The sequence below is a fragment of the Molossus molossus genome, unplaced genomic scaffold (assembly GCF_014108415.1).
Source record: "Molossus molossus isolate mMolMol1 unplaced genomic scaffold, mMolMol1.p scaffold_m16_p_21, whole genome shotgun sequence".
In the NCBI taxonomy this organism is placed as follows: domain Eukaryota; kingdom Metazoa; phylum Chordata; class Mammalia; order Chiroptera; family Molossidae; genus Molossus; species Molossus molossus.
This window is the reverse complement of record NW_023425357.1, coordinates 22,023,943-22,034,906: the sequence shown is the minus strand read 5'-3', so window position 1 is coordinate 22,034,906 and position 10,964 is coordinate 22,023,943. Positions and strand designations below refer to the sequence as shown.

General features: G+C 57.6%; 1 protein-coding gene across 1 annotated transcript; it reads right to left on the bottom strand.

Moving 5' to 3' along the window:
- Positions 1–246: 246 nt before the first annotated feature.
- Positions 247–10,678, bottom strand: TAF1C (TATA-box binding protein associated factor, RNA polymerase I subunit C). The gene is made up of 15 exons (XM_036274874.1): positions 10,553–10,678; positions 7,408–7,558; positions 6,202–6,283; positions 5,895–5,992; positions 5,731–5,820; positions 5,559–5,632; positions 4,729–4,967; positions 4,470–4,586; positions 4,271–4,388; positions 4,112–4,183; positions 3,804–3,939; positions 3,488–3,631; positions 2,663–2,837; positions 1,811–1,948; positions 247–1,734 (listed from the first exon to the last, which is right to left on the bottom strand). The coding sequence occupies exons 2-15, from the start codon at positions 7,555–7,557 to the stop codon at positions 743–745; spliced, it is 2,625 nt and encodes an 874-aa protein (XP_036130767.1). The 5' UTR covers position 7,558; positions 10,553–10,678; the 3' UTR covers positions 247–742.
- Positions 10,679–10,964: the final 286 nt, after the last annotated feature.

Here is a 10,964-nt window from a genome sequence, read left to right as displayed (position 1 = left end):
TGATTAGAAATCCAGGCCCCATCCGGGGTCCTGGGAAATTTCAAGTGGGTGGTCTCCTCACAAGAGAGCAGAATCTTCCACCAGCTACAGAACTTTAGGAAGTGAACTTGATGCATAGATAGCAAAAGCAGCGTAAGTGAACACCTCCCAGTCCTAGAAACCTTGTCGTTCAAACCATGCTCAGGTGACAAGTTTATTCATCCCTAAAGGTGGGTCCAAAGCATCTCCCTCTACAAAACACCAGACTGTGGTAGAAATGGCTTCACACACACTAGCCCACAGCAGCTGCTGATGCCCCCCGACCACCACCAGGCACAGCAGCTCCTCAGGGCCTCGTTTCTCTGTCACTGACCACAGTGAGGAGCTGGTGGTGTTTCCGTCACCAGGGGACACAGCTTGCATGTGGCACCCACGGCCTGACCGGAGCCCCCACTTCCAGCACAGCTGCCTCCTGGAGGGCTCCTGATGACGGACCTTCAGGACAGGACCGCTGGGGCCTTGTCAGTGTGCCTCTGGGAGTGTCTTCAGGCAAGAGAAAAACTACAGGAGAAACTATTTTATTGTTCCTGTTCCTCCAACTTGGCTCCAAATCATCTTTGGATGCCCCTGTCTCAGCGGCCTTCAGGAAACAGAGGTCTGGACCTGAGACTGTTCCCGCCTCAGTCCCTGTTTGTCCCAGAAGGCACAGCTGGTCCAGGACCAAGGGCTTCGCAGAGGAGGGGGAGCAGCTCCCCTGGGTTCCTCAGAAGCCCATGCGGGGCTTCTTCCGGTGTGGCTGAGAGCCGGAGAGGCCAGGTGCCTGCTGCCTGGAGGGGGTGGCCCGGCCGCTGGAGGTCTGGGACAAGGGCACACTGGTACCTGCTGGGGTGTCCCTGTGGGGTGGCAGTTCAGCTGTGCAGTCCCAGAGGGTCCGCTGCCTGGAGGGGGTGGCCTGGATGCTGGAGGCCTGGGAAGGGGGTGCAGAAGCATCTTCTAGGGTGTTCCCTTGAAGCGGTAGCTTGGCCATATAGTCCCGGAGGGTCTGCTGCCGCTCTGAGGGGATGCCCCGGGCCCACAGGTCCTGGGTCAACTCCTGGGAGGGCAAGATCACTGAGGGCTGAGGCCTGGACACAGGGGAGGTCCGGTCTGGGCTGTGAGGGGGACTGGTGGCATCTGAGAAGTCCAGGCGGCCGCTGAGTGAGGAGAAGGTACTGGATAGCTGCATCCGCCGCTTGTGCCGCTTGCGCCGTTTCCCGGACCAGGAGGTCCTGTCCTGCTGCCGCTCCCACCAGGCAGCCGCCGGGCCTTCCCAAGCTGCCTCCAACCGCTCGCTGAGCTCATCCATGGGGCCCGGCTCGGGGCCCGGGGGTGGCTCTGCTGTGGGCAGCGAGCCCAGGTCCCTCTGCTGCAGGAGGCGCCCTTTGGCCATGGCTGCCCGGAGACCCTCTGGCACTTTCCCCTCGACCTTCTGCTGCTCCTTGAAGCCCAGCAGACGGCGGTAGGAAAAGGTGGGCGCGACCCACACAGGAGGAGCCAGCGGCACCTCCAGCAGGGCCTTCAGCCAGCGGCGGCAGCAAGCAGTGGCCTGGGGGCTCCAGGAAGCCGTGGGGGCATGGAAGTTAGGCCCGGGGTCATCGGGGGGCCTGGAGTCTTCCTGGAGGTGGAGGCGCTGGTGGAAGACATCTCCAGCCGCTGAGAGTTGGAAGAGCGAAAGGACTGGTGTGGAGGAAGAGGACAGGATGGCAGCGGCCAGACCTGGAGACAGGAATGACAGTGACCCCAAGGCCTGGTGGGGGCACAGCCCCAGACTCACTCCCTCACCCTAGCACACCTATGGTTGGTGCTTGTAGACGTTCCTGCAGCCTCCAATGACTCTTGGGCTCCAGCAGGGGGAATGCAGAGAGGGAGTCGCTCCTGGAAGGGAGAGACTGGGGGGGCCCTGCCAGCCGAGGCGTGGAGGCCCCTTCCGCTGGAAGGAAGACAGACAGCTGAGGTCCTGTCTAGGCTCCAGCCCTGTCCATCTGATGTGCAGCAGCTGCAGCTGCCTGCCCTCACCCAGACCCTCCCCTCTGATGTGCAGCAGCTGCAGCTGCCCTCACCCAGACCCTCCCCTCTGATGTGCAGCAGCTGCAGCTGCCCTCACCCAGCCCCTCCCCTCTGATGTGCTGCAGCTGCCCGCCCTCACCCAGCCCCTTCCCTCTGATGTGCAGCAGCTGCAGCTGCCCTCACCCAGCCCCTCCCCTCTGATGTGCTGCAGCTGCAGCTGCCCTCACCCAGACCCTCCCCTCTGATGTGCTGCAGCTGCCTGCCCTCACCCAGACCCTCCCCTCTGATGTGCAGCAGCTGCAGCTGCCCTCACCCAGACCCTCCCCTCTGATGTGCAGCAGCTGCAGCTGCCCTCACCCAGACCCTCCCCTCTGATGTGCTGCAGCTGCCCGCCCTCACCCAGCCCCTCCCCTCTGATGTGCAGCAGCTGCAGCTGCCCTCACCCAGACCCTCCCCTCTGATGTGCTGCAGCTGCCTGCCCTCACCCAGACCCTCCCCTCTGATGTGCAGCAGCTGCAGCTGCCCTCACCCAGACCCTCCCCTCTGATGCGCAGCAGCTGCAGCTGCCCGCCCTCACCCAGCCCCTTCCCTCTGATGTGCAGCAGCTGCAGCTGCCCGCCCTCGCCCAGCCCCTCACCTGTGATGTGCAGCAGCTGCAGCTGCCCACCCTGGCCTCCAAGCAGCAGCGGCCTCGGGCAGCCGGGGTGGGGTGGAGGCAGCATCCGGGCCAGCAGAGGAGCAGATGGGAGCCCGTGGTCCCATTTCAGCATGGGCACCAAAGGAAGGCGTTCATCTACCAAGTAGAGTGAGAACTGGGGGCCCAAGTAGAAATAAGACAGAAGGGGGATGTGACTGAGACAGGGAAGGTCTGACGAGGTGTGTCTCTCTGGATGGCCCCATGTGGCTCTCAAAAGGAGTGCAAACCCCCAAGTGGTCATGCACTCAGTGAATGGCCCTGACCACCTCTCCACCTTCATATGCCCAGCCCCACACAAAAGGCGCTTCCTGAGTGGGCAGCACCACCTTTCATCCTGATGGCCACAACTGGGAGACGGCCTCTCAGGAGACTACGGAGGAGTCTTGTCACACAGAAACCCACCTGGCTTTCACCCAGCCTTCTGACCCACCAGACCCTGGAATCTATGCTTGAGACACACCTACTATACCCTGAGGGGTGGCACGATGTGGGGGCAGACCCTCAGACCTCCTCCCCTTTCCTGAGCACACGGGGAACTCCGCAAAGCCTGCTCCCCCGCCCCATGCCTCTCCCCTCACCTGGCCCATCTACACTGGCACCTTAAAGCCCTGCTCAGATGTGGCCGTCAGGACAGTCAGCATGCTTCAGCCACAGACTCATCAGGACTTTGTGATTCTGATTTCACCTGCAGTTCCTGTCCCAGGACCCTCTCTAGTAACCGGCTGAGACGGTGCACAAGGAACAGGAGGGGAAGCTGTCACTCACCTGGGTGCAGATGAGATGGAGAGTGGGCTGCAGAGAATCAGGGCCGCATCCCCCCAGGTACTGGGTTAGCAGGACACGTTCCCCTTTCTGGCACGATGCTTCTGCACCCGCACGGAAAAGCAGCAGACCACAGCCTGGTGGGCCCTGAGGGAGAAAGCCAGGTCAGCCCTCCCAGTCTGAGGTTTGGGGTACCATCAGTCTGTTGGATTCCCCAGCCCTGCTGCTTTTCATGCCCTGGGGGAGGTCCCGTATGCCAGCTCCCACCCCATGTATCTGCTCTGTCCCACAGAGCCTTGGACAATCCCCCACCCCTCACCTGAGTGTCGATAATTTTCACTCCAGTGTGGTCACCCACAGTCAGAACCCGAGGGTGAGCGGTGAAGTCTGCCCAACGCCAAGGAGAGGGATCCCGAAACACAAGGGTCTCAGGATCCTTGTAGATTTGCCGAAGCCTTGGGGAGACAGACCGTCATGGGTGGGGGATGAGCTTAAGGTGGAAGGCGGGGGGTGGGGGGTGAATGCAGAGCAACCTGGCCATGGGTCCAGGACACGTGTGTGAAGTATGGGCCACAGTTCAGGGGGAGCCGTTTGCGGGGTGAAGTTTTGGGGGGAAAGGGGCATTACCCGTCCTGGGGTGTCCACAGGCAGATGGCTCCTGAACGGCTGCAGACAACCAGCTCCCCGGGCAGGTGAGGGCTGCAGAGCATAAGTGTGATTACTGTTGGGCCACCCCCTTATCCCATGCCCATCTCCTTGCCAACCAGCCCGATTCAGCCCCCTTACCTGAGGTTGATCCCTGTGGCCCCCTTCTCAACCTGCAGCACCTGGAGAGGGGCTGGCCACCCCTGCTTACTGACCTTCCACAGGGCACAGTGGTAGTCAGACCGAACAGCCAGCAGAGCTGAGGAGGGGAAGGAGAGGGTCAGGGTCAGGGTCAGGCAGCAGGTCATCAGCAAGGGAGGGAAGCATCTAAGGATCTTACATTGTCCTTGCACGGTACAGGTCACCACCTGCCGGACAGGTCCCCGGAGCTGGATGTGGCCAGGGTTCCCAAGGATCCGAGGGTCACCTTCTGGGGTCAGACGGACCTCTTGGAAATCTGGGCCTCTCGTTAAGGATAAGTGCACGGACTCTGGTCACTACAAGGACCCCCAACTTCCTGCCCTTCCCCTGGACCATGCCAAGAGCACCTCCTCCAACAGAGGGAGCTGGCTGGGATCCTGCCCAATGAGAAAGGATACAGAGCCTGTCCAAGGCACCACCTGCAGGGTAGACCAGCTGCCTGACCCGGGGTGTCCTTCCAGGTAGCCAGGCCAGTGCACCTCCAGTGAAAGCATCGTCCAGGAGCAGCTGCTCCCACCGCATGGCTAGCTCCTCATGAAGCAGCTCTCCCAGAAGGTTCGACACTGACTTGCCCAGGATCGGGTCCCCAAGGATGGAGAACCGGCGCTGTCGGTGGCTGAAATAAGCCCAGGGACACCTAGGGACAAGATGGCAGAAGGATCAGGCTGCAGCAGTGATGAAGAGATAGTCTAGGTACCATCTCCAAAGAGGCCAGGTGCAGTAGACCCATTTTTATTCTACCCAGAATTTCTTCCTGTACGAACCACCCACCCTATTCCCAGGCCCGAGTCACATAACCCGGACCCGGCCACTCAAGTACTCCATCGCCCTGGCCACAGTGATTGGCTCACAGATGGATGTGGCACCCAAACCAACCACCCTTCCTACAATGTCTGATGGTGCCTCAGGGAAAGTCACTGGCTCTCTCCTTGGAGTCATGAGCAGTCTTGCTGCACCTGGAAACTGCCTAGGATTTACGCCAGGCAGAGGCAAGTGGATGAGAAAAGAGAGACAGAGCCCTCTTTCAAACACTAAAGCCTTGGATGCAGCCATGCCTACAGCCCACACATTGAAACTCCCCTGTGCCCTTAGGCTGGTGGACTTGGGATGACTGCCTGGGGTGGGGAGCAACTGTGATGGAAACCTGGATCCATCCCTGTCTGGTTCCTTCCACATCCCCACCACCAGCTAGGTCTACCCACCCCATCCTTCCTCACTAGCCACTTGCCCCCAGGGCTGGTGTCCGCCGAGGTCCTCCAGTATCTTCTTCACACTGACCACCGTCCTCTTCTTAGAGCGGCTCTGCATGGAAAGGCCTGGTCAAGCTTGCACAGCCTAGGGCTCACCTGATGGGAGGTGTGGAACGGGAGCCCCACTGCTGGCTGACCAGGGTGACTCACCCTTGCTCCCTCCAGTTTGAAATTCTCCAGCATCAGCTTCCCCAGGGACGCAAAGGCTATGTCCCCATGGTCCCACAGGAACCGGCTGAACTGTGGGAGGGGGGACAGCAGGTAATTAAGCACAGCCCCAGCCACACGGCACTGCCCGCTGAGGGGCCACTCACCTGTTCAGTAACATCCAGCACAGCTTGGGGCTGTCTCCGGAACTTGGAAGCTCCCCGGAAAAGCAGGTCCCGGGCAGTCAGGCCAGGGTCCCAGGGATCTGAGAAGAGTGAGGTTGGGAAAGGGGTCTGTCCCAGGGACTGGGAAGGGCCCAGAAGAGGGGCCATGTGTCCCAGGTGACTGGAGGTACCCAAGGAGGTGGAGGGCATTAGCAGGGAGAGGGAAGGCCTCAGGGAGGAGGGAGGGGTAGAGGACAGAAGCAACAGGGGAGCAGCTAGAGAGGGGGCCCCCAGGGACCAAAACCCTTACCAGGATCAGGAGGCAGCAAAGGAAGGGGCCCAGGGGTGTCTGGCTCCCAGAGCAGGCCCTTGGCCAAGTGTGGCACCCCATTCTGTGGAAACACAACCATGATGACAACGTAACAGTGAGCACACTCCCAGGACAGGCACCGTGGCCGGCACTTGTCTTTTATTCACGCGTTCAAGCCTCACAAGGAGCCTGCCAAGGTGGTACAACGATCATCATCACTTTACTGATGAGGAAATGGAGGCACAGGGAGGCTGTCGTTGTCCCTGGTGACAGCCACTAAACAGAAGGACTGGGTGTGACCCCACAAAGCCTGACTCCAGTCTGTGCTTTGACCTCCAAGCTGCACTGGCTCGCAAAGGAGCCTTCTGCACCATTACTGGCTGACCTGAATCCTACCTGTTTCTCATTTCCACTCAGGACATCTCATGGTCACTTACTCGGGACACCCACAGGCCACTCCACTCCCTACTGCAGAGCTGGGGCTGGGATGGCTCAGCTCACACACAGGGGATGGAAGAGTTGGCAAGCCAGGCTCCTGCAGGGGCTTGATCTGACTTCAGCCCTTCCTTGTCAAGGAAGCCCCCCTGTTCCCCTCCCTAGCCCCACCATCTCTTCATTTTCTCATCTACAGTACTTGTCTCTGCCTGGAATAACCCTCTGTGAACCTGTCTCCAAGCAGCAGCCAGATGGCTTAGGCGGCCAGGGGAAGAGCTGCTGTCCTTCCTGTCCCAGAAGGTCTCCCCACCTCATCCCCACTGTACTGCTTCAGCACACTTTTGGTTTCACTCAAAGACATTATCACACTTCGCAATGATTGTGTCCTCTGGACTGTTCACCTGTCTATTCTCATTCAGTCTAACTCTAAGTTCCACAGGGGCAGGGACAGTATCTGACTTATTCGTGTTGGATTCCCAAGGCCCAGTGAGGTACCTGGCACATCGTAGGGGCTGTTCAATGAGTATTTGTTGAAGAAACAGAGGAAGGAAAGTCTGGGGCAAGAGGTAGGAAAGAGCAAGCCAACAGCTCCCGTCCAGTAAATCCTCTGCGGAAGGTAGGTCGTCCCATGGACCCCAGAGGAGGAGATTCTGGTTCAGCTGTCTTAGCAGACACAGCACTCTGTACTCCTGTCAACGTGTAAATGCTAGAAAACGAGCCAAGTGAAGGTACCCACCCCGGAGCTGCCAGGGCCCTCCTCGCCATCCTCACCTCAGAGTGCTGGGGCAGGGACTCCGGCAGGGACTCCGGCAGCGTCAGGGCATCTCTCCAGCTGCACATGAAGGACATGTCAGGGGCATCGCTCAGGCCGAGGGGGCCAGTCACAAACAAGGTAGGGCGAAGGGAGTTGGGGAAGTCCATCCTGGAAAATAAGAACCACACGTCACACTTGCCTTCTCAGAGGCCTAAATCTGACCAACAACCTCCAGGGTTCCTGGGAGAGTGAAAAGCGCCCTCAGAGGAGTAGAGTTTCTTTGGGGAAACAGTTAATAAAGAACAAATGAGGCCCTGGCCGGTTTGGCTCAGTGGTTGGAGCATTGGCCCGCGGACCAGAGAGTCCCGGGTTCAGTTCCCACTAAGGGCATGTACTTCGGTTGCAGTTTGTCCCTGGCCCCGGTTGGGTCGTGTGGGTGGCAACCAGTTGATGTGTCTCTCTCACGTGGATGTTCCTCTCTCTCTCTCCCTCCCGCTCTATCTGAAGATAAATGCAAAAATGTCCTCAAGTGAGGATAAAAAAAACAAAAGGAACAAATGAGTATGTAGCCTGCTGCCAGATAGTAAGTGCTATACTAAAAGCAACTAACCAACCATGAAGGAGCGGATGAAGATGGACTGAGGGTGTGGTTTTAGCAATAGTAGCTAGGGAAAGCCTGGTTGAGGAGGTGGCATTTGACACAGCCTGAACCTAATTAGGGAGAGAACCACAGACAACCAGGAAGAGTGTTCCTGGCAGAATGAACAGCAAGTGCAAAAGTCCTGGGGCAGGGAGTGTTTGAGAAACAATGAGGAGGCCACAGAATAAAAAGGAGGAGAATAGTTGGGGATAAAGTCAGACAGGTGGCGAAGGGTCAGCTTCTATCATTATAAGTATTATAATTACACATTTGTAGGCTACACACGCCCTACACTCCAGGCTACATCCTCAATACTAACTCAAGTTCTCCAAAGCCAGGGACTGAGTCTTACTTGTCTGTCAAGTACAGTACCTTCCAGAAAAGGCACTATGTGTTGAATAAAAATAAATTTAGTGAAAGGGTTTTGCTAAATACAAAGTGCTCTAGAAGTATAAGTAGCCACACCATCCCTCTTATTTTATCAACAGCAAAAACAATAGCAGTGCTCACTTACTGAGAGCAAACATTTGCCAGACACAGTACTACATGTTTTATTCTTCTATTTTCCCTATTTTGGAGTTCAGGAAGCAGCCACTTGCCCAAGACCAACAGCTTGACCCCCCATCCAACTCAAAGTCCAAGTTCTGCACCACTGCTCTCCGGTGCATCCAAAAGCAAACACTAGCATTAGGGTCTCAGTAAGCAGAGAAATTTTCCCTTGGAACCGCCACTGCATTTTAAGAATTTATTGTCAGCTCCATGCATTCACGTTCTCTCATGACCATGCAAAATACCTGTCATACAGTAAATGCCAGCAAATACTTGTCAAATGAATGAATATGTTTCTCCATCACGTCAGCCTCATTCTAATTGTGGCTTACATGTACAGCCTTATCTCTTCCGCTAGACTGTGAGCTCTCTGAGGGCCAGGACTATATCTGATTCATTCCTGAGCTCCTGGTGTCTGGCTGCTGCTGCCCCTCTCTTTTCCATAACCAGAGTGGACAGTGGCAGGAATCAAAGAGGTGCTGAGTGAGCCCCTGTGGAAAAACACTGGCTTCCTTAGTACTGACTACACCGATCGCAAGTTAAGGAGCAACCAAGTCTCCCCAAAGTGGCTGCATCCCCGAGAAACCAGCACGTCTCTTGTTCCTGGGGTCCAATACCATCGACCTCCTTGAGGTTCTTCCTCACCAGAATTCAACACAGGGCCTCTGCACACTATTTCTGTTTCGAATGAGTGCCAGCGCCCTTCCTACCCACCCACAAAACCTTACTCATCCTTCAGATTTCAAGTCAGGGAGCCTCTCCCCCCTTGCCCCAACCCTATCCTCCCACAACACCCCACAAGCTTCCTCCGGAACACCATCGCAATGTGTACCTACATTTTTTTTTTTAAATCCTCACCCGAGGACATTTTTCCATTTTTGTTCAGATAGAGTAGAAGGGAGAGAGGGACAGCGAAACATCAACATGAAAGGGATACATGGAGTGGCTGCCTCCTGCAGACCCCAACCAGGGTCGGGGATGAACCGCAGCAGAGGCACGTGCCATTAGCTGACGCTCTAACCGCTGAACCACACCGGCCAGGGTTGTACCTACATATTTAAAGACTGAGCTGTTTGATTAAAAGCTGCTCTAGCCCTGGCCGGTGTGGCTCAGCGGTTAGAGCGTCAGCCCGCGGACCAAAGAGTTGCGGGCTCCATTCCAAACGTACCTCGGATCTCGGTTGCGGTTCGTCCCAGGTCCTGGTCGGGCTCCCGCGGGAGGCAGCAATCGATGTGTCCTTCTCACATCGGTGTTTCTCTCTCTCTCCCCCTCCCTTCCACGCTATCTGAACATAAATAGAAAAGAAAAACATCCTCGGATGAGGATTTAAAGAACATGAAGCTGCTCTAAGAGCCCCCGCGGGAAAGGGACTTTATCCGCAGTGCCTTGGTATGTGAAGCTTGGTAACAATCAGTACAAGTAAGCTGAAGGAACAAACCCAGGAAGAAATGAACGCGAGGAGAAAGCAACTCCACGGCGTCAAACAAACCCAGCAGTCAGAGAGCGCAGGTGAAGCCTACGACCACAGAGAAGCCCCCAGACCAGGCGGCCTCGCCTTCCCAACCTCACCCGTGGCCCTCCAGGTCCTTCACACCGCCAAGGCTGCGTGACTGCACGCGGGACCCGGCAAAAGTGAGCCTGTCGCGGGGATGGGTGAGGGGGGATGGGTGGGGGGGCCGGAGGGTCCCTCCCCTCGTACCCCTACTCCGCCACGCCCCCCCCAGCTCGCCCCCCCCCCACTCCTCCAAGTCTAGAGGACTCTCACCGAGCTCTGCATACCCGGGGCTGCTGCCACGCGTTACATTGGTAGGATCCTCACCATCCCTCAAGCTAGAGGCTAACAACCCACTTCTCAGATGCTGGGTGACTCGCCCCAAAGCCGCACAGCCTGGGGCCGGTGGTCCCGCGCAGAGGGCCGACGGAGCCCGACTTCTGGTCCCTCTCCCGGCCGCCCCCGCCGCGCGCGCACTCACGTGGCTCAGACCTCGCCGTGCTCGTCTGGGACACGGACTTCCACGTGACGCTCGCCCGACCCTCGTGACACGAAGGAGCCCCCAAACAGCACTCCAGCTCCGGCCACCCTCGCAGGATGCGCTCTACAGCACCAATGAACGGTCTTCCGGGCTGGGACGGAAGAGCTCCCTTCCAGGCAGAAAGTCCCGCCTCCCAGCCTGGCCTCACGGGCGCTCTAGAGCGCCACCTCCCTGGTGGAGGGGGAATGGCAGCGCAGGCGGTGCCGTGGGCAGTAGAAATAGAAAGTTCCAATAGTGAAGGCCACGTGGAGGGGAGTTCTAATTTCACCTCTGCTTAACTGACTTCCTTTTTCGCAGGTTTCTTGTAAGTATTAAAGTAATTCACTCAAAAAAACACTTACTGAGCACCTAC

Bases quoted from the DNA above. Each gene is read 5' to 3' on its own strand.
- TAF1C (XM_036274874.1), bottom strand. From the start codon at position 7,557: ATGGACTTCCCCAACTCCCTTCGCCCTACCTTGTTTGTGACTGGCCCC. The intron at 4,184-4,270 runs GTAAGGGGGCTG...TATGCTCTGCAG, and splicing joins GCCACAGGGATCAACCTCAG to CCCTCACCTGCCCGGGGAGC. The intron at 1,735-1,810 runs GTGTGCTAGGGT...TCCTGTCTCCAG, and splicing joins TCTACAAGCACCAACCATAG to GTCTGGCCGCTGCCATCCTG.